This window comes from Danio aesculapii, chromosome 14 (assembly GCF_903798145.1).
Source record: "Danio aesculapii chromosome 14, fDanAes4.1, whole genome shotgun sequence".
Classification (NCBI taxonomy): domain Eukaryota; kingdom Metazoa; phylum Chordata; class Actinopteri; order Cypriniformes; family Danionidae; genus Danio; species Danio aesculapii.
Genome location: NC_079448.1, coordinates 15597826 through 15622512, shown reverse-complemented (window position 1 = coordinate 15622512; position 24687 = coordinate 15597826). Strand labels below are relative to the sequence as shown.

Below are 24687 nucleotides of genomic sequence, written 5' to 3'. Positions count from 1 at the left end.
GAGCAAGCTCATACACGACACACAAAAAGTGAAATGAATGAGGAGGCAGGTGGACATAACACAAAATCTAAATCAAGTAATTTTAGCATGTCAAAGTCATATTTATGTGTATAAAATATATTTTACCAACAATAAAATTGTGGCTAGTGAAAATGGCGAGTGACAAGTAATGTTGGAAAACTACTAGCCACAGTGGCTGGTGATCATAAAAGTTAACGTCAAGCCCTGCATATAACCCATTCATAACACAACAATCTACATAATAATCTACATGAGCTTTGTGGGACTAAAATACTTTTAAAACAGAACATTACCTGTCTGAAAGAAATACTTCAGCCATGGTGTCATCCTTCCTCCAGCGTGCAAAAGTAACTCCAATATGGATTCAGGATTTTAAAAAAGTTTTGATTCAGCATTTGTTTTTACTGCTGTCACTCTCATGTGTGCATGCGCAAATGGCAAATCTATGTGAACGGGTGCTCAGATATACAAATCATTTGTTAACAGACAGTTAGGGCCACGTATCACAATTAAGCGAATTGTCGGCCCAACAAATTTTAATTAGATGAATATTTTTTTGTTTTATGCCTTACCCAGAATATAAACGTACATATAAGAGACTTTTAACAAGCACAACAAAAAAAATTCTTAATTGTCACCATCTTCAGACAAGATGGTCAAAAAATGCTGGGTTCCACACAATTCCTTCATGTTGTCCCAACACAAATTAAATTAACCTATTTTTTTTTTTACAAATGTAAGTAGATTGAACATAAAACAATTAAGTTGGTCAAAAAAATCTTAAGAATTGTTTTAAACTCATTTTAAGTAGTTTTGAACAAGCAGCAAGTCTTTTTGTTGTATGTATTTTATTTATTTAGTATGTGCAGTATTTATTTAATAATGTAACAAGCTTCACTTGTTCTGGGCGTGTTGATAACCTAGTCAGGGTTTGTTTCATCTAGTGACATGCTAAACTCATTGTATTATGCCTGTGTGTGTAATGTCTGTTTTTGGGCCACACCATCAGGCTCAAGGCAGAAAAGCCCAGCGTACACTTCCCCGAGATCAGTCACAGCTGCTGTTCCTCCAGCATGACCACACACACCAGCAGAAAAGCAACAGAGCCACACCACATGACGGGGTAAAAACACACTGTGCACTGCACTCCACAGTTTATACACTACCTGACAAAAGTCTTGTCGCCTATCCAAGTTTTAGGAACAACAAATAATAACTTCTAGTTGATCATTTGGTATCAGAGGTAGCGTATATGAAAGGCAAAGGCCTCTAGATTAGGCTTATTTTGCCACAAAATATGATCATGCCTTGATTTTTCATTATTTAATTAAAACACTAAGGTCTGACTTTACTTAGACAAAAGTTTGGCCACTTAACAGGATAATTTACAGCATTGAATATAAAGTCATGGTGCAGTTGAATAAGAATTAATATTGTTTATAACTCCCATGAGCTTGGAGGACTGCATTCATACATCTCTGCAATGACTCAAATAACTAATTTATTAAAGTCATTTGGAATGGCAAAGAAAGCATTCTTGCAGGACTCCCAGAGTTCATCAAGATTCTTTGGATTCATCCTCAGTGCCTCCTCCTTCATCTTACCCCAGACATGCTCAATAATGTTCATGTCTGGTGATTGTGCTGGCCAATCCTGGAGCGCATTGACCTTTCTTGCTTTCAGGAACTTTGGCTGAATTATGAGGAGCGCTATCCTGCTGAAGAATTTGCCCTCTCCTGTGGTTTGGAATGTAATGGGCAGCACAAATGTCTTGATTCCTCAGGCTGTTGATGTTGCCATCCACTCTGCAGATCTCTTACACGCCCCCATACTAAATGTATAGTGAACCCCAAACCATAATTTTTCCTTCACCAAACTTGAACTTATGTGAGAATCTTGGGTCCATGCGGGTTCCAGTAGGTCTTCTGCAGTATTTGTGATGCTTGGGATGCAGTTCAACACATGATTCATCAGAAATATCTACATTCTGCCACTTTTCCAAATGATCAGCTAGAAGTCAAGTTATTATTTGTTGCTCTTACAACTGAGTTTGACGACAAGACTTTTGTCAGGTAGTGAATAGACCATTTTGAGGGATGTAAACAAAAACAATGGTCCCAATGTATTTCCTGTTTTATATTTTTAATTTCTATAGCTTCTGAGATTCCAAATAGAGCCACATATTGATAAATAATGTTTATGATAGCTGTTTTAACATCAAGTTATGATTGAATTGCCTCTTGTTACAGTTATGAAATAGTTATGACAACGAGCAGGAAATGTTCATGGGCCAATGAGATGACCACATTAAAATGGTCTATAGCAGGGTTCCCAGGAGTCATGGAATTTTAAAAGCTGTATTTTTAGACTTTGACAAAAATATTTAAACTTCCCTGATGTTCAGTCATTGATTATCAGGAAATTTTGGTCATCACTTAAAATGTTACTTCTTGTTTATCAAAATGCATAATTTTAGCAAAACGTGTTTTGCCTGTTGTTATATGCTTTTCTTATTTAGAGTTTTTGTCTTTTTTTAGTCCAAATATCTAAAGATTATATCAAGAAACATTTACTAGACAAGCAAAACATATTGTCTTGTTTTCATAAGTAAGGAGTCAAAGATAAGGGATTTTTTTTTACTTAACAAGCAAAATAATCTGCCAACGTGAAAAGAAAAATAATCCTGTTTTTTTTTTTTTTTTTTTTTTTTTTTTCTTGTTTTTACTTTAATTTTTAACTTATTATTTTTGAAATAAGACAGTATTTTTATTTGTCTAGAAAATACTAGACATTAAGAATTTTTTGATATTTGGTCTAGAAACAAAAAGAAAAGCATTTTTTACTATTTTTCACTGCCATTTTAGTCCTTCCCATTTTGTTAACCATTTTTGATAATTTGCGGCCTAAAATGGCGTGCCTTTTCTCATAATATGTGGCAATATTTGCGTCACTAATTGTTGTTTTGCGGTAAAAACATACACAAATTTGCACATCTTAGTTTTTCATTTCTTTTTTGACCTTAAGAGTCATTGGTCTTAAGGTCATTTTATATAAAGTGAACACTTTGAGGAACAGTGTTTACCTCTTAATCATATAAAGCTTAAAATCTTTCTAACATTAGCATTAGCAAAATCATGTTAGCATTTAGAATTTTAGCGATCGATGCAGCAAACATAGCCTTGTTCAAATAGACTTTGGCAGAATGCACATTGCAATAATGTCACATGATGCATCTAAAGTGGGTCACACACCAAGGGAGTGCAGCGATGACACCTCGAGGTATTGCACACCAGATGAGCACTTTCTATGCATGAATATGATGCTATTTAATAAAAAACAATGCAGATGGCACATTAGGAATTTAAACATTGTCCTGGCTGGCTGAAATCTGTAGGAAATCTGCAGCAATAAAAAAGGCAAGTTCCTCAAAATTTAGATTTCTTGTATTAGATGCAGTAGTAGAATCCTAAAATTGTAGGTCATGAAAATTCTGTTTTTTGTTTTTTTTTGTCTGTAAAAGTCAAGAAATTTGGCTTAAAGTGGGAACCCTGTATGTATGACTTTGGCTGTTGTGTGTGTGCTCATAATCACTATTGTGAAACTCTGACATTCAGCTGGCAGGTAAACTGGAGTCCCTGGACACCCATCTTGTGAATCTGAATAATCTTGCTGTCAGGATTCCTCATGTTCAGTCCCGTCTGGGATCAGGAAGTAACTCCAGTCCCTGCACTCCAGCGCTCCAGAGAGCTGTGAAACAGCCGGTACGCATGACAAATCCCAAAATCTGATCTTACAGAATCACATTTCCTGTGATCTATGTACTCAAGAGATGTTCTGTGAAAACATATTTATCATATAATATATACATATAATATCTAGATTTCAGAAAATATAATTTAGGACTCAAAAAGTACTGTTGGGCTCTCAACACTAATTTTTTTTTTGAAAATATGCAAATTTTTCAAGTCACCTAGAGTTAAACAGTTGAGTTTTACCATTTTTTAAAATCTATTTAGCCAATCTCAAGATCTGTCACTTTTAGCTTAGCTTAGCATAAATCATTGAATCGGATTGTTGATTCCGATCCCAATTTCGATTCCGCTTATTGATTCCTAGTTTCGATTCCATTGTAAAAAAAACAAAATAGTTCAGGTTCGTTTTCATAAATCTGATCACAAATGGACAAGTAACACTTTACAATAAATGTTGTATTAGTTAATGCTAGTTAATGCGTTTACTAACATCAACAAACAATGAACGATACGTTTATTACAGTAATAGTTCATGTTTGTTAACCTTAGTTAATGGAAATAAAGTTGTCCTTTAACTCATGGTGCATTAACTAATGTTAAGAAGCATGAATTTGGATTTTAAAAATGCATTAATAAATGTTAAACTATGATTCATAAATGCTGTATTGTTCATTATTAGGTCATGTTAGTAAAATACATTAACTAATGAAAACTTATTGTACTAATGGACAAAGGAGATCCATTAGGCTACTGATGCAATTTTTTTCATAATTTACATGAAAAAAGTCTTATTAACAGTTCCAGATTAATTAAACACACTTTAAGAATAAGCTACTTTCTGCATTAAATAAAATAAGTTTTAATATGTATAAGCTTTTATTTTTATAAAAAAAAAAAATGTAAGTGTTTATCATGCAAAGGTTCAGGAATTGATTGTGCGCAAAAAAAATGTAAATAAAAAATCTAAACTCGCATGCAACACCATCATGCCACATTTTCAAGGCTAAATTCGCGTCCGTGAATGCTGCTTTGAATTAAATTAATTTATTAATATTCAAAAGCTGTAGCCTTAGGAAAAACACAAATTTAAGTGCGCTGCATGGCTTTCGGTCTGAAAAGAATGAAGCAGATTTTAAAAATCTAGAAAATGGCAGAAGAAATTTGAAGATTACACATATCAAGACCGTAAAAAAGAACATTCTACTTCATACTTTTTTTTTACTCCAATACAAAAGCTAAGATTATGAATGACAGTGTAAATCTGTCTCTCCTGCGTGCTTCAGCAGTGCGTCTCGGTGTTTATAAATGAGGAGGCAGAGGGATTGCGCTGTTTAGTTCCATCTCAAGGTATAAACAAAAAGCACCAAGCTGCTCAGCTAAAAATTGTCAAGTGAAAAAAATAAAAAAGGACACTCGTACAGGAACTGATGAGGAATCGAAATTTTTGTTTTACAAGTATCCGATTTAATGATGATTAAATAACGATTCATTTTCTTCCCAGCACTAGTAAAAGCGCAATATTGCATGCTGAAAGATCTGTGGTCAGTATAATGACTAAAGATTCTGTAATGTTTGTGGATTTCAGAACATGAACGTGTGTTCCAGTCAAGAGATTCATCACAGCAGCTCGATGTCAGACGTTAACGCTCCTCTCTCTCCAACACTCGATGATGTCTTCTTTACCCCTGATGATCAACCACCAAAGGTTCGTCACCAAATTCTACAACACAGCATTTCATTTGTCATCATAGTCTCCTATTGACCACATAGCACAGTCTGTTTAAGATTTAACAGACAGTGTTTGATCTGTTGTTTTATGTCTCCACAATGTGAAATAAAAAAATATTATAGAACACAGCATTTTGCAACAGCACAGACTATATCATATTGTACTATTAAAGTAATGATTATTGAGAGTATTTGGAGTTTGAGCTATTCACAGTTTTCAAAGTAAAACTCAAAATGTTTTCTGCATCGAAACCCAGGTGGCAACTGCTAAAACTGTGGTAAAAACCCACTTCCTCTTTTAAAGGGAGGTGTCTTTCTTTAATGTGAAGCAGGATGTTTAAAAATAGTCAGATATTTGGCAACACAAAATTAAGCAATACAAAAAATGTACTTTATTAAAATATATTATACACATGGATGTGTCCTTTTTGAAATTTGACACTATATGTACTGTATAAATAAAACACTATGTATACATTTACCTGACAGAAGTCTTGTCATCGATCCCAGTCGTAAGAGCAACAAATATTTACTTGACTTCTAGTGGATTATTTGGAAAAGTGGCTGAAGGTAAATTTTATCTGATGAATCCCCCAAGATTCTCACAGAAATCAGTCAAGTTTGGTGAAGGAAAAATTATGATTTGGGCTTACATTCAATATGGAGGTTTGTGAGAGATCTGCAGAGTGGATGGCAACATCAACAGCCTGAGGTATCAAAACATTTGTGCTGCCCATTACATTACAAACTACAGGACAAGGCAAATTCTTCAGCAGGATAGCACTTCTTCTCATACTTCAGCCTCCACATCAAAGTACCTGAAAGAAAATAAGGTGCTTCAGGATTGGGCAGCCCAGTCACCATAAATGAACTTTATTGAGCATGTCTGGAGTAAGATGAAGACGCAGGCACTGAAGATGAATCCAAAGAATCTTGATGAACTCTGGGAGTCCTGCAAGAACGCATTCTTTGCCATTCTAGAGACTTTATTAGTAAATTATTTGAGTCATTGCTGAGATGTGTGGATGCAGTCTCTCAAGCTCGTGGGAGTCATATACATTATTAATTCTTTTTCCACTGCACCATGACTTTATGATCTATACTGTACATTATTTCTGTTAAGTGACAAGATTTTTATCCTAGCAAATTTAGACCTTACTGTCCTAATTAAATAATGAAAAATCAAGGCATGATCATTTTATTTTGGTAAAATAAGCATAATCTAGAAGGGCATGAAAGGCATTTGTCTTTCATATAAGCCAAATCTGATACCAAATGATCAACTAGAAGTCAAGTTATTATTTGTTGTTCCTAAAACTTGGATAGGCAACAAGACTTTTGTCAGGTAGTGTATATCTACCCTAGTGTACACAACACATTACTTACTGATTTTGACTGTAATGTAATAACATGCACCTTCCGTAAAGCTTCTTTGGAACAATAATTATTGTGAAAAGCGTTATACAATTGCCTGAATTGAATTGAATTACCACAGTTGGAAAAGTCATCGAAGACATTGAAAGTTAAAATTGTTTAAATAGTGGTAAAAGCTTTTTGATAAAGGTGTGTATATATAATGACACAAGAATTATTATCTCTTTATTTAGTTTTATTTTTTATTTTTTTCAAGATTCCAGAACGAACAACATCAAAATTCAAAGATGTCATGGGCCATCACAGATATGGATCCAGGTAAGTCACTGAGTATGTGTTTGTTTGAAATCTCTGCAGGATACATAGAAGATTTTCAGATCTGCTTCACTTGAGCTTAAATGTAATCTTCTCAAGCCCCTCATTATCCTCAGATGAGAAACTGTGATTGTTTTTGTTTCTTTGCATCATGTATTCAGCGGGGATCGTCAGTCAGCTATGGACAATGCTGTCAAAATGTTCTTCTCCAACAGCTCAACAAGCAGCTCACAGTCAGGTGTGTGGTTTTTTTTCTCTTATTATTAACTCATTGGTATCTGTACCTAAACAGAATTAGGTCAGTTTTCAGGCTTCCCTGGAATTTCTTTAATATCATGTAAGTTTAAAAGTCCTATTCTAGATGTTGAAAATTTAAAGGTCAAGAAATTTTACTTTGTTTTGTTGTCCAAGTCATTGAAATATAATGGATTTTTTTTGTTTGCTGTTTAAAATTTTACATTCCATTAATCAAAATGTGAATTATGTGCTTTATTTTGCCATCCTCACACACTTTGCCAGTTGTTATGGTAATAACCTATTTTTCCATGCCTTTTGTTCATATACACTCATCGGCCACTTTATTAGCTACACCTTACTAGTACCGAGTTGGACCTGCTTAGAACTGCCTTAATCCTTTGTGGCATAGATTCAACAAGGTACTAAATATTCCTCAAGGATTTTGGTCCATATTAGCATAGCATCACGCAGTTGTTGCAGATTTGTCGGCTGCACATCAATGATGCAGATCTCCTGTTTCACCACATCCCAAAAGTGCTCTATTGGATTGAAATCTGGTGACTGTGGAGGCCATTTGAGTACAGTGAACGCACTTTATGACATGGTGCGTTATCCTGCCATCAGAAGATGGGTACACTGTGGTCATAAAGAGATGGACATGGTCAGCAACAATACTCAGGTAGGCTGTGGCCTTGACACGATGCTCAATTGGTACTAATGGGCCCAAAGTGTGCCAAGAAAATATCTCCCACATCATTACACCACCACCACCAGCCTGAACTGTTGATACAAGGCAGAATGGATATATGCCTTCATGTTGTTGATGCCAAATTCTGACCCTAACATTCAAATGTTGCAGCAGAAATAAAGACTCATCAGACCAGGCAACATTTTTTCAACGTTTGAAAAAGATTCAGTTTCCTGTTCTTAGCTAACAGGAGTGGCATCTGGTGTGGTCTTCTGCTGCTGTAGCCCATCTGCCTCAAGGCTGGACGTGTTGTGCTTTCAGAAATGCTCTTCTGCATACATCGGTTGTATCGAGTGGTTATTTGAGTTACTGTTGCCTTTCTATCAGCTCGAACCAGTCTGGCCATTCTCCTCTGTCCTCTGGCATCAACAAAGCATGTGCGCTCACAGAACTATCGCTCACTGGATAATTTCTCTTTTTCGGACCATTCCCTGTAAACCCTAGAGATGGTTGTGCATGAAAATCCCAGTACATCAGCAGTTTCTAAAATAGTCAGACCAACCCGTCTGGCACCAACAATCATGCCATGTTCAAAGTCACTTAAATCACATTTCTTCCTCATTCTGATGCTCAGTTTGACCATGTCTACATGCCTTAATGCATTGAGTTGCTGTCATGTGATTGGCTGATTAGAAATTTGCGTTAACGAGCAATTAGACATGTGTACCTAATAAAAAAGTGAGTGTATATTAAAACAGTCAAAGATATGAAAACGATATTATAAGAAAAATGAATGGAAGTCTTGATACATTTAAGTTACAATGGCGTGAGAAATAAGGTGCATAGGTCATATACATTCAGCTTTTTAGTCAGTAAAATCAAGGAAAATTCAGGGAATTTGACATTGGGCTTAAAGTGGGAACAATGGGTTTTAAGCATATGTCAGTGAATGCTGTCATGTAGATGTTTTTGTTCTTGCAGGTTACTGTGTTCTGGATAATCCAGCTCATCCAAACAGAAACTCTCCTGGAGCATCACCACAGAACCAGGTGTGGATCTGCATCACATGTATCTGATGATATTGCTGATAGCTTTAAATAGACTGACCATTCGTTATACATTACATTGTACAAAACGGATTACTTAAAATAGCATTCATATCAATGTCAGATGTCACTCTGTATCTTGCAGTGTATATATAGACAATTATATATATACATATACATACACACACACACATATACATATATATATATATATATATATATATATATATGTATTGTATTTAATAATGTGCATATAAAATACAATGCAGTGGGATTTATTGAGATTTAATTTACCTTACCAAATAAACAAAACTGAATTGTCAAAGTCTTTTAATATCACACTGTTTTGTTTTTAAGGGTTTGGGTACAAAGTCTCACTTCAGCCCATTAATGAAGCTTGCAGAATATTCTTCATCCAGTGATGAAGATGATGAGAAGATGAGGTAATCTGAACTGATCTTTACTCTCGTCTTAAGGTTGTTGTTTTTTATGACATGAAGATAGTGTCATTTTAGGTGAACTGCCCTTTTAAACCATAACTACAAGGATTTAAAACTGTGGTATCAAATATAATCTCGATGTGATGTAAAGGAAGACATATGGTTGGTGCCGGATGGACAGATCGTTATGTCAGAGGTTATGACCATGTTGAGCTTCTCATGTCCCAATCAAGACAGTGAAAACCTTACAATGCAGGGAAGAAGTGCCTGTGGCAGTCACATGTTGACTTTTTCTGCCATTCTGTTCTACCAATGTCAAATCACATTAGTGTATGCTAGCCACTTTCTGTTTGGACGATGACTGTTTTTTTGGACATTCCAATTTTGCTCCTTAGTAGAGTTGTGTGATGTGTTTAAGCAATCATAAAACACATAACATCAGACAGATAACATAATTTAAGGCTAATAAAAGAACAACATTGCATTATTATATAATATAATCATGCTCAAACTGTAATGACTAAAACAGAGTTCACCAGCACTGTTCCTGGAGTGCTACCTTCATGCAGAATTCAGCTCCAACCCTGATCAAACACACCTGAACCAATTAAGTAGGACCTGAAGCAGCACTTGATAATTGCAGACAGGTGTGTTTGGTCAGGGTTGCAACTGAAATTTGCAGGTAGGAAGCTCTCCAGGAACAGGGCTAGATCCCTGGACTAAAACTACCCTTACAAAAAATTTAATGGGTAGTTCACCCAAAAATGAACATTTTGTTATTAATTACTTGCCCTCAAGTCTTTTTAAGTCATCTTAGTTTTTCTTTGGAACACAAGTTAAGATATATTGGATAAAATTCAAGACCTTTCTAACACTTATATGTGCCAAAAATAGCTGTAAATATGAATTTGTTTGCCTGTATCTTCTCTCATGTGCCAAGCCAAGTGCGCGTTTACTATGGACCGTACAATGTATTGCCATTAGATTCAGCAATGCAACACTTATGCATCATACTCCCCATAGTAAACGCACATCCTAGTCTGATACAGAAGACATTGGCAAAGTTGATTTTAGAAAGGAATGTATAAAATTTTATATCACTTTTAATTAAGCAATGTATGGTTGTATGCTAAAGTTTGCCTGAATTAAATTTGCGAATATCTAAACTACTGTCTGTGTAGTTTATAAAATCAATAAAATCCTACTAGATTTGACGTCATGCTGCTTTGTTTACAGCAGTAATCAAGGCAACATCATTATTTCTGCAGCTCTATATGTGCCAACCTGCTGAGTTAGCTGGATTTTATAGATTTTTAGTCAGTATATGAATAATGTTTTAGTTTTGGATTAGTTTCTTAGATCAATATTTAGTAAATATACTGCAAATTAAAATCTCGCAAGTGTTTCTAGTTGAATCCTAAAGTGGTTTTAAGGTCTTAAAACGTATGGAAAGAGTCTTTAAAAAGGTCTTAAAAGATATTGAATTTCACTTGCTGATTCCTGTATATACTCTTGTTATAATTTATTTTTGCCACACAAAAGAGTTCTTGGAGCTTCATGCTATTACAGTTGAACCACTGAAGTTATAAGTAATATTCGGACAATATATATATATATATTTTTTTTTTCTGGACCTTAAATGGCTTGTTATCTTTGCTGTCTACCATGGAGGATTAGGGAGCTCTCGAATTTCATCTAAAAAATTGTAATTTATGTTCAGAAGATGAATGAATGTCTCATGGGATTGGAACGACATACAGCCAAGTAAATAATAGCAGAATTTTCATTTTTGGGTGAACTAACCCTTTGTTTATAAATGTGTGCTATTTATGCCTAGTTTTTTTGTAAAGTCTCAAGGGAAAGTAGTAGTATGCTCCTCATGCCAAATCTAAAGCCCACGTTATCATCTCCTGGTGTCATTAGCTGTGTTGTTATTGGTAAAAACGTGTCTTATTGTATTCTTACCAGTGTTTGTAGTTTGTCGTTGCTGCATTGTTCATGGCCTAAAGGAACAAACGTTTTCTTTGACATCATTAAAATTGATCTGGTTGTTTTACAGGTCTCCATTGAGCAATGGAAGGCCTGTGTTTTCCAGAGGGCAGACTAATGAAATCGTTCTTCAGCCTCATCTCAATGTAAAACAGCAGCAGGTAAAGTCACCTTCACTATGTTGAGGTGACAGTACGATATACTGCGAAAAATTTGTAATTCTGTTTAACATACTCGTGATGTTATCAACCATTTATACCCATTTAAAGGAACACTCCACTTTTGTTTGGAATAGCCTCATTTTATAATTCCCCTATAGTTAAACTGTTGAGTTTTACCCGTTTTGAATCCATTCACCTGATCTCCTGGTCTGGTGGGAGAATACCATGCCATACAATGGCTCCAGCAAGTGTGATGGTATTACGCTACACTTTTAGCTAGTTAACTAGCTGGGGATTATTTTCAGGTGCTGTGTAATGTCATTGTTAATGCTGCAGCCATGGTACAGCACCGAAGTTTCTTGATTATTATGTCAAATGAGAAAATACACAATCACTGGCCACTTTATTAGGTATACCTGTCTAACTGCTTATTAACGCAAATTTCTAATCAGCCAATCACATAGCAGCAACTCAGTGCATTTAGGCATGTAGACATGAACAAGACGATCTGCTGCAGTTCAATCCGAGCATCAGAATGGGGAAGAAAGGTGATTTAAGTGACTTTGAATGTGGCATGGTTGTTGGTGCCAGACGGGCTGGTTTGAGTATTTCAGAAACTGCTGATCTATTGGGATTTTCACGCACAACCACTTCTAGGGTTTACAGAGAATGGTCTGAAAAAGAGAAAATATCCAGTGAGCGGCAGTTCTGTGAGTGCAAATGCCTTGTTGATGCCAGAGGAGAAAGGCCAAACTGGTTTGAGCTGATTCGAGCCACTCGTTACAACTGAGGTATGCAGAAGAGCATCTCTGAACACGCAACACTTTGAACCTTGAGGTGGATGGGCTACAGCAGCAGAAGACAACACTGGATGCCACTCCTGTCAGCTAACAACAGGAAACTGAGGCTACAATTCGCACAGGCTCACCAAAATGAGTCAACAGAAGATTGGAAAAACGTTGCTTGGTCTGATGAGTCTCAATTTCTGTTGCGACATTCAGATGGTTGGGTCAGAATTTGATGTCAACATCATGAAAGCATGGATCCATTCTACCTTGTATCAACAGTTCAGGCTGGTGGTGGTGGTGTTATGTTGTGGGAGATATTTTCTTGGCACACTTTGGGCCCATTAGTACTAATTGAGCAGGATAATGCGCCATGTCAAAAAGTGCAAATCATCTCAGACTGGTTTCTTAAACATGACAATGAGTTCACTGTACTCAAATGGCCTCCACAGTCACCAGAACTCAATCCCATAGAGCACCTTTAGGATGTGTTGGAACGGTAGATTCATGGATGTGCAGCTGACAAATCTGCAGCAACTGCGTGATGCTATCATGTCATTGTGGACCAAAATCTCTGAGGAATATTTCCAGTACCTTGTTGAATCTATGCCATGAAGGATTAAGGCAGTTCTGAAGGCAAAAGCAGGTCCAACCCGGTACTAGTAAGGTGTACATAATAAAGTGGCTGGTGAGTGTAGTTCCTAGCCATGTTGACCAAAAAAAAAAAAGCAACGCCTAATTTTCTGTTGTACACAATGTAACTACAGAAGAGTCAAGCTTTAAATAGGAAAATGATCAAAACTCTTTTAAAAAGTTTAATGGAAGTGCTAATGGTCTATTCGGATTCAATGATTTATGCTAAGCTACGCTAAAATTGCTCCCGTCAGACCTGGAGATTGGCTGAGTGGATTTAAAAATGGTAAAACTCAACTGGAATGGGCCTATTTCCAAAAAATATTTATTTTTAATATATAAAATATATACAGTGCTCAGTATATTTGAGTACACCCCTTACAATTCTGTTTTCTATAGGATGCTTTACAATTTTATATTTGTGCATATACATTAGTTTAGTTAGTACTGAAGCCAAATCTGAAGCCAATCTAACAAAAAACAATATCGGTCCAAAGATTAGTACACCTGAATTTATATGTTTGGAAAAATAAAAAAAGGAAAATAAGGAAAAATCTAAAGAAACAAATAAATATATAAAATGTAGTTGAAATTTTGTAGTTTGTAACTTTTATTTATTATTTTTTTGCAATATATTGCTTGAATTGAAATGTACTATTTTTCTGTTTCTGAAGATGTTTGGTGGCAAAAATCTTATTTTTATAAATAATCTTAATCGTTTTTGTTCAAATGCACCAAAATATATGCCTATATTCACTGAGAAATGGATAAAAAATTTTTTTTTAAATGAGATATACTCATTTATGCTTAACTTAGTGTTTCATAGATATTGTCAGTGCTTGAAACATGTCCTTAAACAGATTTTCATGTTTCTCCAGCAGAGTGCAGCAAAGCCAACACATAACGTATATCAGAGGCCTTCTGGTTCACAATCTAGCGATAACTACCATCTGCCAGACCTCCTGCACAAAAGCCCCACACATGAGCTGAGCTACCACCAGACCCCTACACACAGCTCCAGAGACGTATGCCTGCATCTGCACATACATCACTTTATTTAGCCCACTGATATCTAGTGTTTAAAATAATTTCTGCATGTTTTGTTTGTTTTTAGCTCTTGAAAAGTCATTTGTCGAGCAGTTTATATATTTTACACTACTTGGAGACTAGTTACAGCTGATTAGTGTACAGTGTAAAGGCAAATGTTCTGTCCACATGAAAAAATATGATAGTAACTACAGATTTTGACTAATACTACAATGTTTGTAAACCATACATTGTAAAAAAAAAAAAAAAAAATGTTGGGTTCCACACAAATTATTTGTGCTGGGACAACATGAAGGAATTAAGTTAGCTTTTTAGTTTTTACAAATTAAACATAAAACTATGACGTTGTCCCCCCCACAAAAAAAAAAAAAGCCAGAATTGGGTTGTTTCAGCTCATTTCCAATAAGTACTTTGAACAAACAGCGAATTTAACTTTGTGAGTGTACTAAGCATTTGAATGTATTTTTTATGGTAATACAATACAGTCCCTGACAAAAGTCTTGTCGTTTATATATTTTGTTGAAACACCTGCTATTAACCTGACTTTTAATTAATCAATTGGTGTTAGAAACAGCTCATATGAAAAGCTAAAACTCTCCCAAATGATGTTTAATGCTCTAAAATAAATTTGTTTCATTCATCATTTAATCAAGACAGAGAAGTCAAATTTGGCAAGACAAAAGTTCTGTCGCCTATAGAGAAATTGAACAAATTTACTACAAATACAAAAATATGTCAGCAAATTAAGTAGTGGTGCTGAGAGATCCAAATGTAATATCTTGTATGACTTTCATTAGCTTGAAGAACTGCATCCATGCGGTTTGGCAAGGATTCATACAATTTATAGATAAAGTCATCAGGAATGGCAAAGAAAGCAGTCTTGCAGGACTCCCAGAGTTCATCAAGATTCCTTGGTTTCTTTTCCATGCTTCCTCTTTCATCTTACCCCACATATGCTCAATGATGTTCATGTCTGGTAACTTGGCTGGCCAATTTTAGAGCATCTTGATCTTCTTCACCTTGAGGAACTTTGATGTGGAAATGGAAGTATGCGATGGAGCACCATCCTGCTGCAGAATTTGGCCTCTTTTATGGTTGAGAATGTAAGAGGTAGCTAAGATTTCTTAGTATTTTAGACTATTGATGTTGCCATCCACTCTGCAGATCTCTTGCACACCCCCATACTGGATGTAACCCCTGACCATGATTTTTCCGCCACCAATCTTCACTGTTTTCTGGGTGAATCTCTGATTTAAGTGGGCTCCAGTAGGTCTCCTGACTGTGGTGTAATTCAGCAGAAAATTCATCTGAAAAATTCACATTCTGCCACTTTTCCTGTGTCCATCCATTTAGCAGACTGCGGGCCTTGGCAAATGCCACACGGTTTTTCAATTGTCTTTTGTTTAGTGCTGGCTTCTGGGCACAGATTCGGCCATGGAGGCCAATTCGAGGCAGAATTCGACAAACTGTTCTGGTTGACACAGGGACTTCAGGTAACCAGGTCTCATGGAGCTCTGCGGCAGTAGAAAATGGGCTGGCCTTGGGTTTTCGAGCCAACAAACGAGTCCTCGAGCAGTTGTCCTGCGGGGTCTGCCTGACCTGAGCTTGTCAAAAACGTCTCCAGTCTCTTCAAATCTTTTTTTTTTTATCCTCTGTACTTGACGCTGAGACACTTTGAAGGTGTCTGCCACATCTGCAGTGGATCTGGTTATCAGCCTCTTGATAATCAACACTTTAGTCTCAGGGTGAATCTTAGGCATGTTTGCGAAGGTCTAGTTGCAGTTGATGTGAAGGTTTTTATACACACCTGTCATCTATCATGGCATTTGCGTTCTCCGAATCCACTGGATATTTGATCTTTTTCTGATTATTCTCTGTAAACCCTAGAGATAATTGTGTGTGTGAAAATCCCAGTAGATCAGCAGTTTCTCAGACCAGCCCGTCTGGCACCAACAACCATGCCACGTTCAGCAGATCGTCTTGACCATTTTTTTAATAAAAATGTAGAACATTTGGTTTGTGATTTTCCTGATCATTTTGCAATATTGTATAAAAAAGCAATTATTAACATTCTCTCCATGACGTCCTGTCATTCACAGAAACTTCTCAATAACCAGCCAGGAAAAAGTGTGTCGTCTTCATCTTCCTCATTCTCACCTTTCATTGACCCTCGTTTGCTTCAGATTTCTCCACCTCTGAGTCCGCAGGGATACGGCCAGCGTGAGTTCACATGACTGACAGCCACTGACATACATGATCTTCACATTTACAAACACTCTCTGTCTGTCTCTCTGTGTGCGTTTCAGTGAATGGCAGGTGTGAGCCATGCATTAGACAGCCTCACAGGAAGGGCTCAGTGGTGAACGTCAACCCCACCAACATTCGGCCACAGAGTGACGCCCCAGAGATTCGCAAATATAAAAAGAAGTTCAACGCTGAGATCCTCTGTGCTAGTCTGTGGGGTAAGACACGTTCATATGCACATAACATGCCTGTAGAATGCAGTGATGGATAGGTAACAACTGCCAGGGTTCCCAGGGAAACTTGGAATTTCTGGAATATCATGGAATTTTAAAAGGTATATTGCAGACATTCAAAATCAAGGAATTATTTTTTTTGGCCAAGGCATGGAATATTAAGGAATTTTGTTTGTCACGTTTATTGTCAATTTTAGTTTCCATTGAGAGCTATTTTTCTATACAGTGGTCCCTCGTTATTGGTGGGATTTACGTTCTAAAAATAACTCTCAATAGGTGAAATTCGCGAAGTAGTCTGCTTTATTTTTTACAACTATTATAGATGTTTTAAGGCTGTAAAACCCCTCACTTCACACTTTATACACTTTTCTCAGATAGGCATTGACATTTTCACTTTTTTTTTTTCTCGTATAAATACTCTCAAAGCTCAAACCGTAGTGGAAAAATAAGTCCAGTATTGTAGAATGAATCCAAAGATCAAAACCATTTGACAGCCTTGTTACTTCCACCTTCCTTTAGCATGTCCAGAAGTTCAACTGTGTGCGATAGTTAGCATCTTCTTCTGTCTTTTGGGTGCTACCGCAGTTGCCTTTGACGGTGCAGAACGTTTCGTCGACATTGTGGGGAGAAAACTTGCAAACATACAGTACAGCACTTCATAGTCACACTGCTAGTGATTGAAGATTTATGCAAATTTGGCAAGCTGAACGCATTCTGTACAGTAGACAAGGCACGGAGATTGATTGACAATGCTCTACAGCCAGCCAGGACGCAGAACACAATGCGCTAATCATGACACAAAACACAGTGCGTTGTAGAAAAAATTGCACAAAAAATAAAACTAGGAGACCGCGAAAAGTAAACTGCGTTATAGCGAGGGATTACTGTATAGTATTTTATATAGTGCTGTTTCACATTTATTGTTATGGTCAGACACTTAAAGGTCTAAAAGTGCTTTAAAATTGTTTTTTTTTTAGTCAAGGTTTGATGTAATCTCTAATGAAACATGAAGACAGGGCGGGACATAAAATAGCTCTTCCAATTTTCAAAAAAAACAGCCAACAGCATTTTTTTGCCAGGGTTCCCGCAGGTCATGGAATTTAAATTTTTAGTTTCTATTTAATGTTATTGTCCTATAAAGTATTTTTATATAATGCTTTTACGTGCCTTTTTTATGGTTGGAAACTTATAGATCTAAAAGTGCTTTAAAATGTGCATTTTTAAAAAAAATTTTATTCAATGTTTGATGTAATCTCTATTTAAACATGAAGACAGGGCGGGACATATAGTAGCTCCTCTCCTTTTCAAAAACACAGCCATTTTGTTGCCAGGGTTCCCACGGGTCATGAAATTTCTGGATTATGGAATTTTAAAAGGTCTATTCCAGATATTGAAAGTCAGGGAAAATCAAGGACGGTTGCTTGTCACTTAAATTTTCAATTTGATGTAATTTTTCTATATAGTATTTTTATATAATGCTGTTGGGTGTAACGTGTTTTACAGTAACTCTTTACTGTATTCTAATTACATTTTTGAGGAACGCAGTAATGTAATTAATTACATTTGAAATTTGTGTAATTTGATTACAGTTACTAAAGTCAATGTCATTGCGTTACTTATGTTACAAATATAGTTTTTAGAAAAAAAAATGAAAGCGCGTTTTCGTCAGTTAATGAGCATGCACTTTTAAATTGCTGGAGAACGCCAGCTGAAATGGTTGTCATCGAGAGTGGTTGCTTCTTCAAGTGGAAATACAGAAATTACTTAGATTTCATTGAGTGTAAAAACAAAAGTATTACTGTGAAATGCAGTTTATGTCCAGTCTCTAAAGCACTTTTAACTGCTTATAACTCGACCAGCAACTTGTTCAAGCACTTGAATAGCATTCAGTGACAATACTCATTACTAAGGAGGACACCGGCACCCAAATACATGGTGGTCCAACTCAGCCTAAACAGGCTAGGTATCTTCTGAATGTGAAGAGAAGCATAACTGCTTATCGGGCTGCTCACATATTGCATCTTTTGTGCACGCAAGTTCGTTTTTTCCAAAGGAGGTGCACAACTTCCGCACACATATTCAGAGCACATATTCATATTCAGTGACTTTTAAGTAAAGTAATTAGTAATCTGATAAATCTTTACATGAAGTAATTGGTAATGTAATCAGATAACAATTTTCCAGTTGTAATTTGTAGTCTATCATGTTTTTAAAGTAACTTACCAAACACTGGTTAGACACTTAAAGGTCCCATGAAATGCTTTTTTTTTATTCAAAGTTTGACATAATCTCAATTCAAACATGAAAGTAGGGCAGGACATATAATAGCTCCTCCTTTAAGAAAAAAAAAAAAAAACATCCAATAGTTTTCACTTTTAACACAGCTCTGCCAGTGAGAGTGGTTGAGATCAAGCGCATCAAATGAAAAGCAAATGTGAAGCGGCTTGAAATGATGGGGCATGTCAGATACTATTATGAAAAGCGTCAGAGAAAATCAGAGAATTTGATATTTTTTGTATAATACACTTTACTATTTGGTGGTGACTAAGTATATGTGGTTCAAAACACTAGCATTTACTATGAATTACTGTACTATTTTTATTTTTATTTTTTATAAATATATATATATATATATATATATATATATATATATATATATATATATATATATATATATATATATATATATATATATATATATATATATATATATATAATATTATGAAAAGCAACTTGTTTTTGGTTCATTAGATGTTGTGGAAATTCAGCTTTTTAGTCAGAGAAAGTCAGAAAATTTCATTTTTAACTTTGTGTGTTGACATTTGTATGTGTCTGTCTTTCTGTGTGTGCGTGTGCGTGTGTGCGTGCGTGCGTGTGCGTGTGCGTGTGCGTGTGTGTGTGTGTGTGTATTTAGGTGTGAATTTGTTGGTGGGTACGGAGAATGGCCTGTGGCTGCTGGACCGCAGTGGTCAGGGTAAAGTTTACTCTCTTATCAGTCGCAGACGCTTCCAACAGATGGACGTACTGGAGGGCCTCAATGTACTCATTACTATATCAGGTACATACAGTACATAAACGACTTTACCACAACAGAGTCATTTAAAAAATGTGTCACTTACTTTCATCTGCTGAACATCATACAAGATATATGCTCTCAGATTTTTGGGCCAAATGTATTTTGAATCAACTTCCGATGTTTTTATTTATTTATTTATTTATTTATTTATTTATTTGACATTTTTTTTAAAGCTGTTGTGCAAAATCATTGGAGAATTTGATTCTTAGATTTTCAAAATGCCTCTCTTTTCTCACAAATCTATTCTGTGCTTAGTTTTTAACAGCAGATGGCGCTTTAGGTTAGTTTTTTAATAGTGATTAACAGGTTCATTGTTTATTAAGCTAAATACAGAAAAGAATATAGTATCTCTATAAAGAAACAAACTTTTAACCTGTTTACAAACCCACATCAAACTAGTCCCCACCTAAGACCTTGAGGTCCCAACTTGGCTATAATTATATACAATTAAACCCTTCAACAGTTAAGTTGTCAGAAAACTATTAGTAGCGTTATAGTTTTTTTTAAACTAGTATTTGTGTACCAAATTTGTCCTCCAATCACTGGTTCTGGTTTGAACCCAGTATTTTCTATGTTTATATCATATATCAATGTCTGTCCATCCACTTAATACATACAATTCTAATACAAACAAATCTTAAACCAAGCAGATGTATTAGTCTAATTTAGTTTTTACCATACACGCAAATGCTCACAATGAAGAGTGCTTGAAAAGAGCAATCTAAGATTAAGTGTTTTATGTCATGAGATCAATGTAAACAGCTCATTGTGACTACTCTTGTAATGGGTTGAAATCATACATAACTTTAATGATCAAACATTAAATAAAATCAAACATAATTTAACTCCTTTAACTCAACACATTTAACTCTAGGTGATTTGTAAAATACAAAGTTCTGTCGTGAAACTCTGTCTGAGATCAGGCTGTTAAGTCACCTAATCTGTTCCTATGTCATGAACTACATGGCGCAGGAGATTGGTTGCTGTAACCTCATTTTAAATGCTCAGTGTTGTTCATTCCTTCCTTCATTTTTCTTTTCGGCTTTGTCCCTTTATTAATCTGGGGTCGCCACAGTGGAATGAACTGCCAACTTATCCAGCATATGTTTTATGCAACGGATGCCCTTCCAGCTGTAACCCATCACTGGGAAACATCCATACACACTCATTTAAACAAATACACTACGGAAAATTTACCCACATGTTTTTGGACTTGTGGCGGAAACCGGAGCACCCGGAGGAAACCAACGTGAAACCCAGAAATGCCAACTTGACCCAGACGAGGGTCGAACCAGCGACCTTTTTGCTGTGAGGCGAACGTGCTACCCACTGCACCACCGTGCAGCCTCGCTCAGTGTTGTTTCCTGTAATTTTGCTATTGTAATGTTGTTATTCAGAGACCCTCCTCCACCCCAGCTCCACCAGTGTTTAGATCTGCTACAGGGGTTACATATATGTTATGTTTGCAGCAGCAATGTGTTATATCCTCAGACATATGTCTATGAATATACTAGCAGTAGCAAGTACTGGTTCTGCAATAATAATCAAAGCAACGTAGCAGATATACTCCACCAAGATCAAACACATCAATGTTGCTATATACATATTTATTACCATACTAAATCTCCCCAAGAGTTGTCATGAGAGAAATGAGCCTATCCGTTTGTTACATAATGACGAATGGGAGACTGTTTCCGGGTCCAAACCGCTACTTATTTAAATTGAGAAGATAATTGTTTATGACCACTTTTTAGTCATATCACACATTAAAGTGAATTTTTTTATAAATCATGGTTCCTGCACTACATATTTTTTTAATTCATTACAAATGTATCACTTTCTGGCTATCTGATATTAGGCATGGATAATATACAGTAGTCAGCATTTGAAGTGGGTGATCACCTTTCATCAAAGTTGTCCTAAAACTTTTGAACAACACTCCATTCTTGTCCTAGGACAATTTTGAAAAACATTTTTGATTCACTTCAAATGTTGACCACTGTGACTTTAGAGAGCATTACAGCGCTTTGTAAACGTTTATTATTACCATTTGTTGAGCCTCCCTGTACAGTTTGATAGATCATTTGAACCCAGAAGCTGCTTTGTGTGACGTCAGACTTACCAATCGGATTTCCAGAGAAAGTGGAGGGTTCCTTTTATCTTTCCAAACTTAAGTGTGTATGCATAGCTTGAATCTCCTTTTATATGTTTTTTTTTTCCTGTGGAAAGGTAAGAAAAACAAGCTGAGGCTGTACTACCTGTCCTGGTTGAGGAATAAGATCCTGCATAATGATCCAGAGGTGGAAAAGAAACAGGGCTGGACCTCTGTAGGGGACCTGGAGGGATGTGTCAGCTACAAAGTAGGTGAGTCTAGAACCGATCTCTATACTAATTGCATTCCTGGTTCTAATGAACTCTACAAACAATCATCAGTGTGCATCTCAAGAGATTTTACTGGGCTAAACTGCTTTTAGCACATTCAAGGTAAGCTATACTACATACAGTTGAAGTCAGAATTATTTTAGTCCTCAATTTGTGCTTAATGGATATACATTTTTCAACACATTTCTAAACATAATAGTTTTAATAACTCATTTCTAATAACTGATTTCTTTTATCTTTGCCATGACAACAGTACATAGTATTTTACTAATCATTTTTTTTAAGATACCAGTTTTCAGCTTAACTTAAAGTGCAATGTAAAGACTTAACTAGGTTAATTAGGCAAATTAGGGTAATTAGGCAAATCATTGCATAATGATGATTTGTTCTGTAGACAATCGAGAGAAAACAATTGCTTAAAGGGGCTAATAATATTGGTCTTAAAATGGTTTAAATAAATTAAAAACTGATTTTATTCCAGTCAAAATTAAACAAATAGAACAGAAGAAAAAATATTACAGGACATACTGTGAATAATACTGGCTAATAATTTTGACTTGAACTGTAGGACTGTCTTTTATTATAGTATTTTGCATGAAAGGACCAAGTGAACTCCATTCATCTATTTAGGATGATTTTTATAATTAATAGTTAGTTCACTTTGTATTTGGTTTGTTTTGGGGATTTTTCATGACATTTTATTACAAATTGGAGTAGGATGGTAAATGCTAAATGTCTAATGCGATCACTATTGGTTAGTGTGTACCTTTTGGATTATAATTTCATTTCGTTATAACATCTTGCTTATGATTCCAGTTCGCTATGAAAAAATCAAGTTCCTGGTCATCGCTTTGAGGAACGCTGTGGAGGTCTACGCTTGGGCTCCAAAGCCATATCACAAGTTCATGGCTTTCAAAGTAAGTCTTGCATTATAATGGAGATGTTGATAATTTTAGGAATACTGATTAACTGAGGAACTATTACAAAGGCTGCAGAGGACAATTCTGGGCCATATTTTAGTCAAAAAGAAAGAAAATGATATAAAAAGAATGATACATTATTGAAATTGTAAAGCATGTATGCAGTATGGGAATATTTTTAACAGTAGTTAGCTATGCAGATTTACGTCACAACACTGATTTTTGTATGATTTGATGAATCCATTGTTGGATTTGCTCTTCAGTGTTTGGACTCTCAGTAGTGATTTTTAAACCACACAGAACTGAGCTAAACTGAACTGAACTTAAAACACTAAAAACTGAATTACACTGTTCCAATTTACTACGACCTTTTATGTGAAGCTGCTTTGACACAATCTACATTGTAAAAGCGCTATACAAATAAAGGTGAATTGAACTGAATTGAATTGAATGAACAATGGGTTCACAAATTTAGACAAGTTTAATCGATTGTGCATTGGGGAAATGAGAATGAGATTTTTATTTGTTTATTTATATTCATTGTATTTATTTTATTACAATTTATATTTAAATTTTTATTCATATTTATTTATATTTTGTTATTTGTTTTATTTTTATTTTCAATTACAGATGTGGGATTGAAAATGGGATTTGTTGTTGTTTTTGTTGTTGTTGTTGTTGTTGTTGTTGTTATTATTATTATTTTATTCATATTTATTTATTTATATTTATCGTGTAATATTTATTGTACACACACACACACACACACACACACACACACACACACACACACACACACACACACACACACACACACACATACATATATATATATATATATATATATATATATATATATATATATATATATATATATATATATATATATATATATATATATATATATATATATATAATATATATAATATGAATTATGGACAAGCTTAATAAATTGTGCATTAGGGATAAATCAGAATATGACATATAATGTATTTATTTACTTGCATTCAAATTAATTTATATTTATTGCATTTTTTTATTTATATTTATTTTTAATTTTATGCATATTTATTTATTTATTTATTTATTTATTTATTTATATTTATTTATTCATATGTATTTTTTTGGGTTTGTTTATTTGTTTTCTATTGCTTATGTGGGAAGTTTTGCAAAATGATTTTGCATTGCATGTCAACATCCAGTTTCTTGCATTAAAAAAAAAAAAATCATGCTTTTGTGCTATTTATTTCATGGCAGTTCAGAAATGACTAGATATAGAGCTGGTCATGTGATTACCACAAAATTTATTGCTTAAATTGTCACCTTAGAATTATAAGGTTCTATCTGACATTTTTGTCGAAATTTAGTTATTGACATATTCTTATTAAATGACAACTTATTTACATTATGGGATTTTTTTTATTTTAAAGTTGATTTACATTTTAAGACTTTTTATTTAAAAAAACAAATGTTACACATATACATTTTGTTATATGGAATGCAAAAACTTTGAAGCTCAATATCTCAAAATCATTCAGAAGGCAGAAAGAACCTTTTAATTTCCAAGGTGACAAAATGTTGTAAAAGTGTTTTGAGGTCTAAAAGAAACTTGCGAA

The 24687-nt window shown here is 35.1% G+C and overlaps 1 protein-coding gene across 2 annotated transcripts in view; it reads left to right on the top strand.

Moving 5' to 3' along the window:
- The window catches only part of si:zfos-2326c3.2 (misshapen-like kinase 1), a 108506-nt gene that overhangs the window by 69878 nt on the left and 13941 nt on the right, over positions 1–24687 (top strand). Inside the window, exons 15-28 of one of the 2 annotated variants that reach the window (XM_056472875.1) lie at positions 1031–1144; positions 3636–3782; positions 5359–5478; positions 7132–7193; positions 7352–7428; positions 9097–9164; positions 9519–9604; positions 11661–11751; positions 14051–14194; positions 16316–16436; positions 16523–16678; positions 19608–19751; positions 21999–22133; positions 22968–23068. In XM_056472875.1, the coding sequence (XP_056328850.1) occupies positions 1031–1144; positions 3636–3782; positions 5359–5478; positions 7132–7193; positions 7352–7428; positions 9097–9164; positions 9519–9604; positions 11661–11751; positions 14051–14194; positions 16316–16436; positions 16523–16678; positions 19608–19751; positions 21999–22133; positions 22968–23068 (1566 nt within the window). Of the gene's footprint in view, positions 1–1030; positions 1145–3635; positions 3783–5358; positions 5479–7131; positions 7194–7351; positions 7429–9096; positions 9165–9518; positions 9605–11660; positions 11752–14047; positions 14195–16315; positions 16437–16522; positions 16679–19607; positions 19752–21998; positions 22134–22967; positions 23069–24687 lie in introns of both variants that reach the window. The other variant, XM_056472874.1, reaches the window with a different exon arrangement.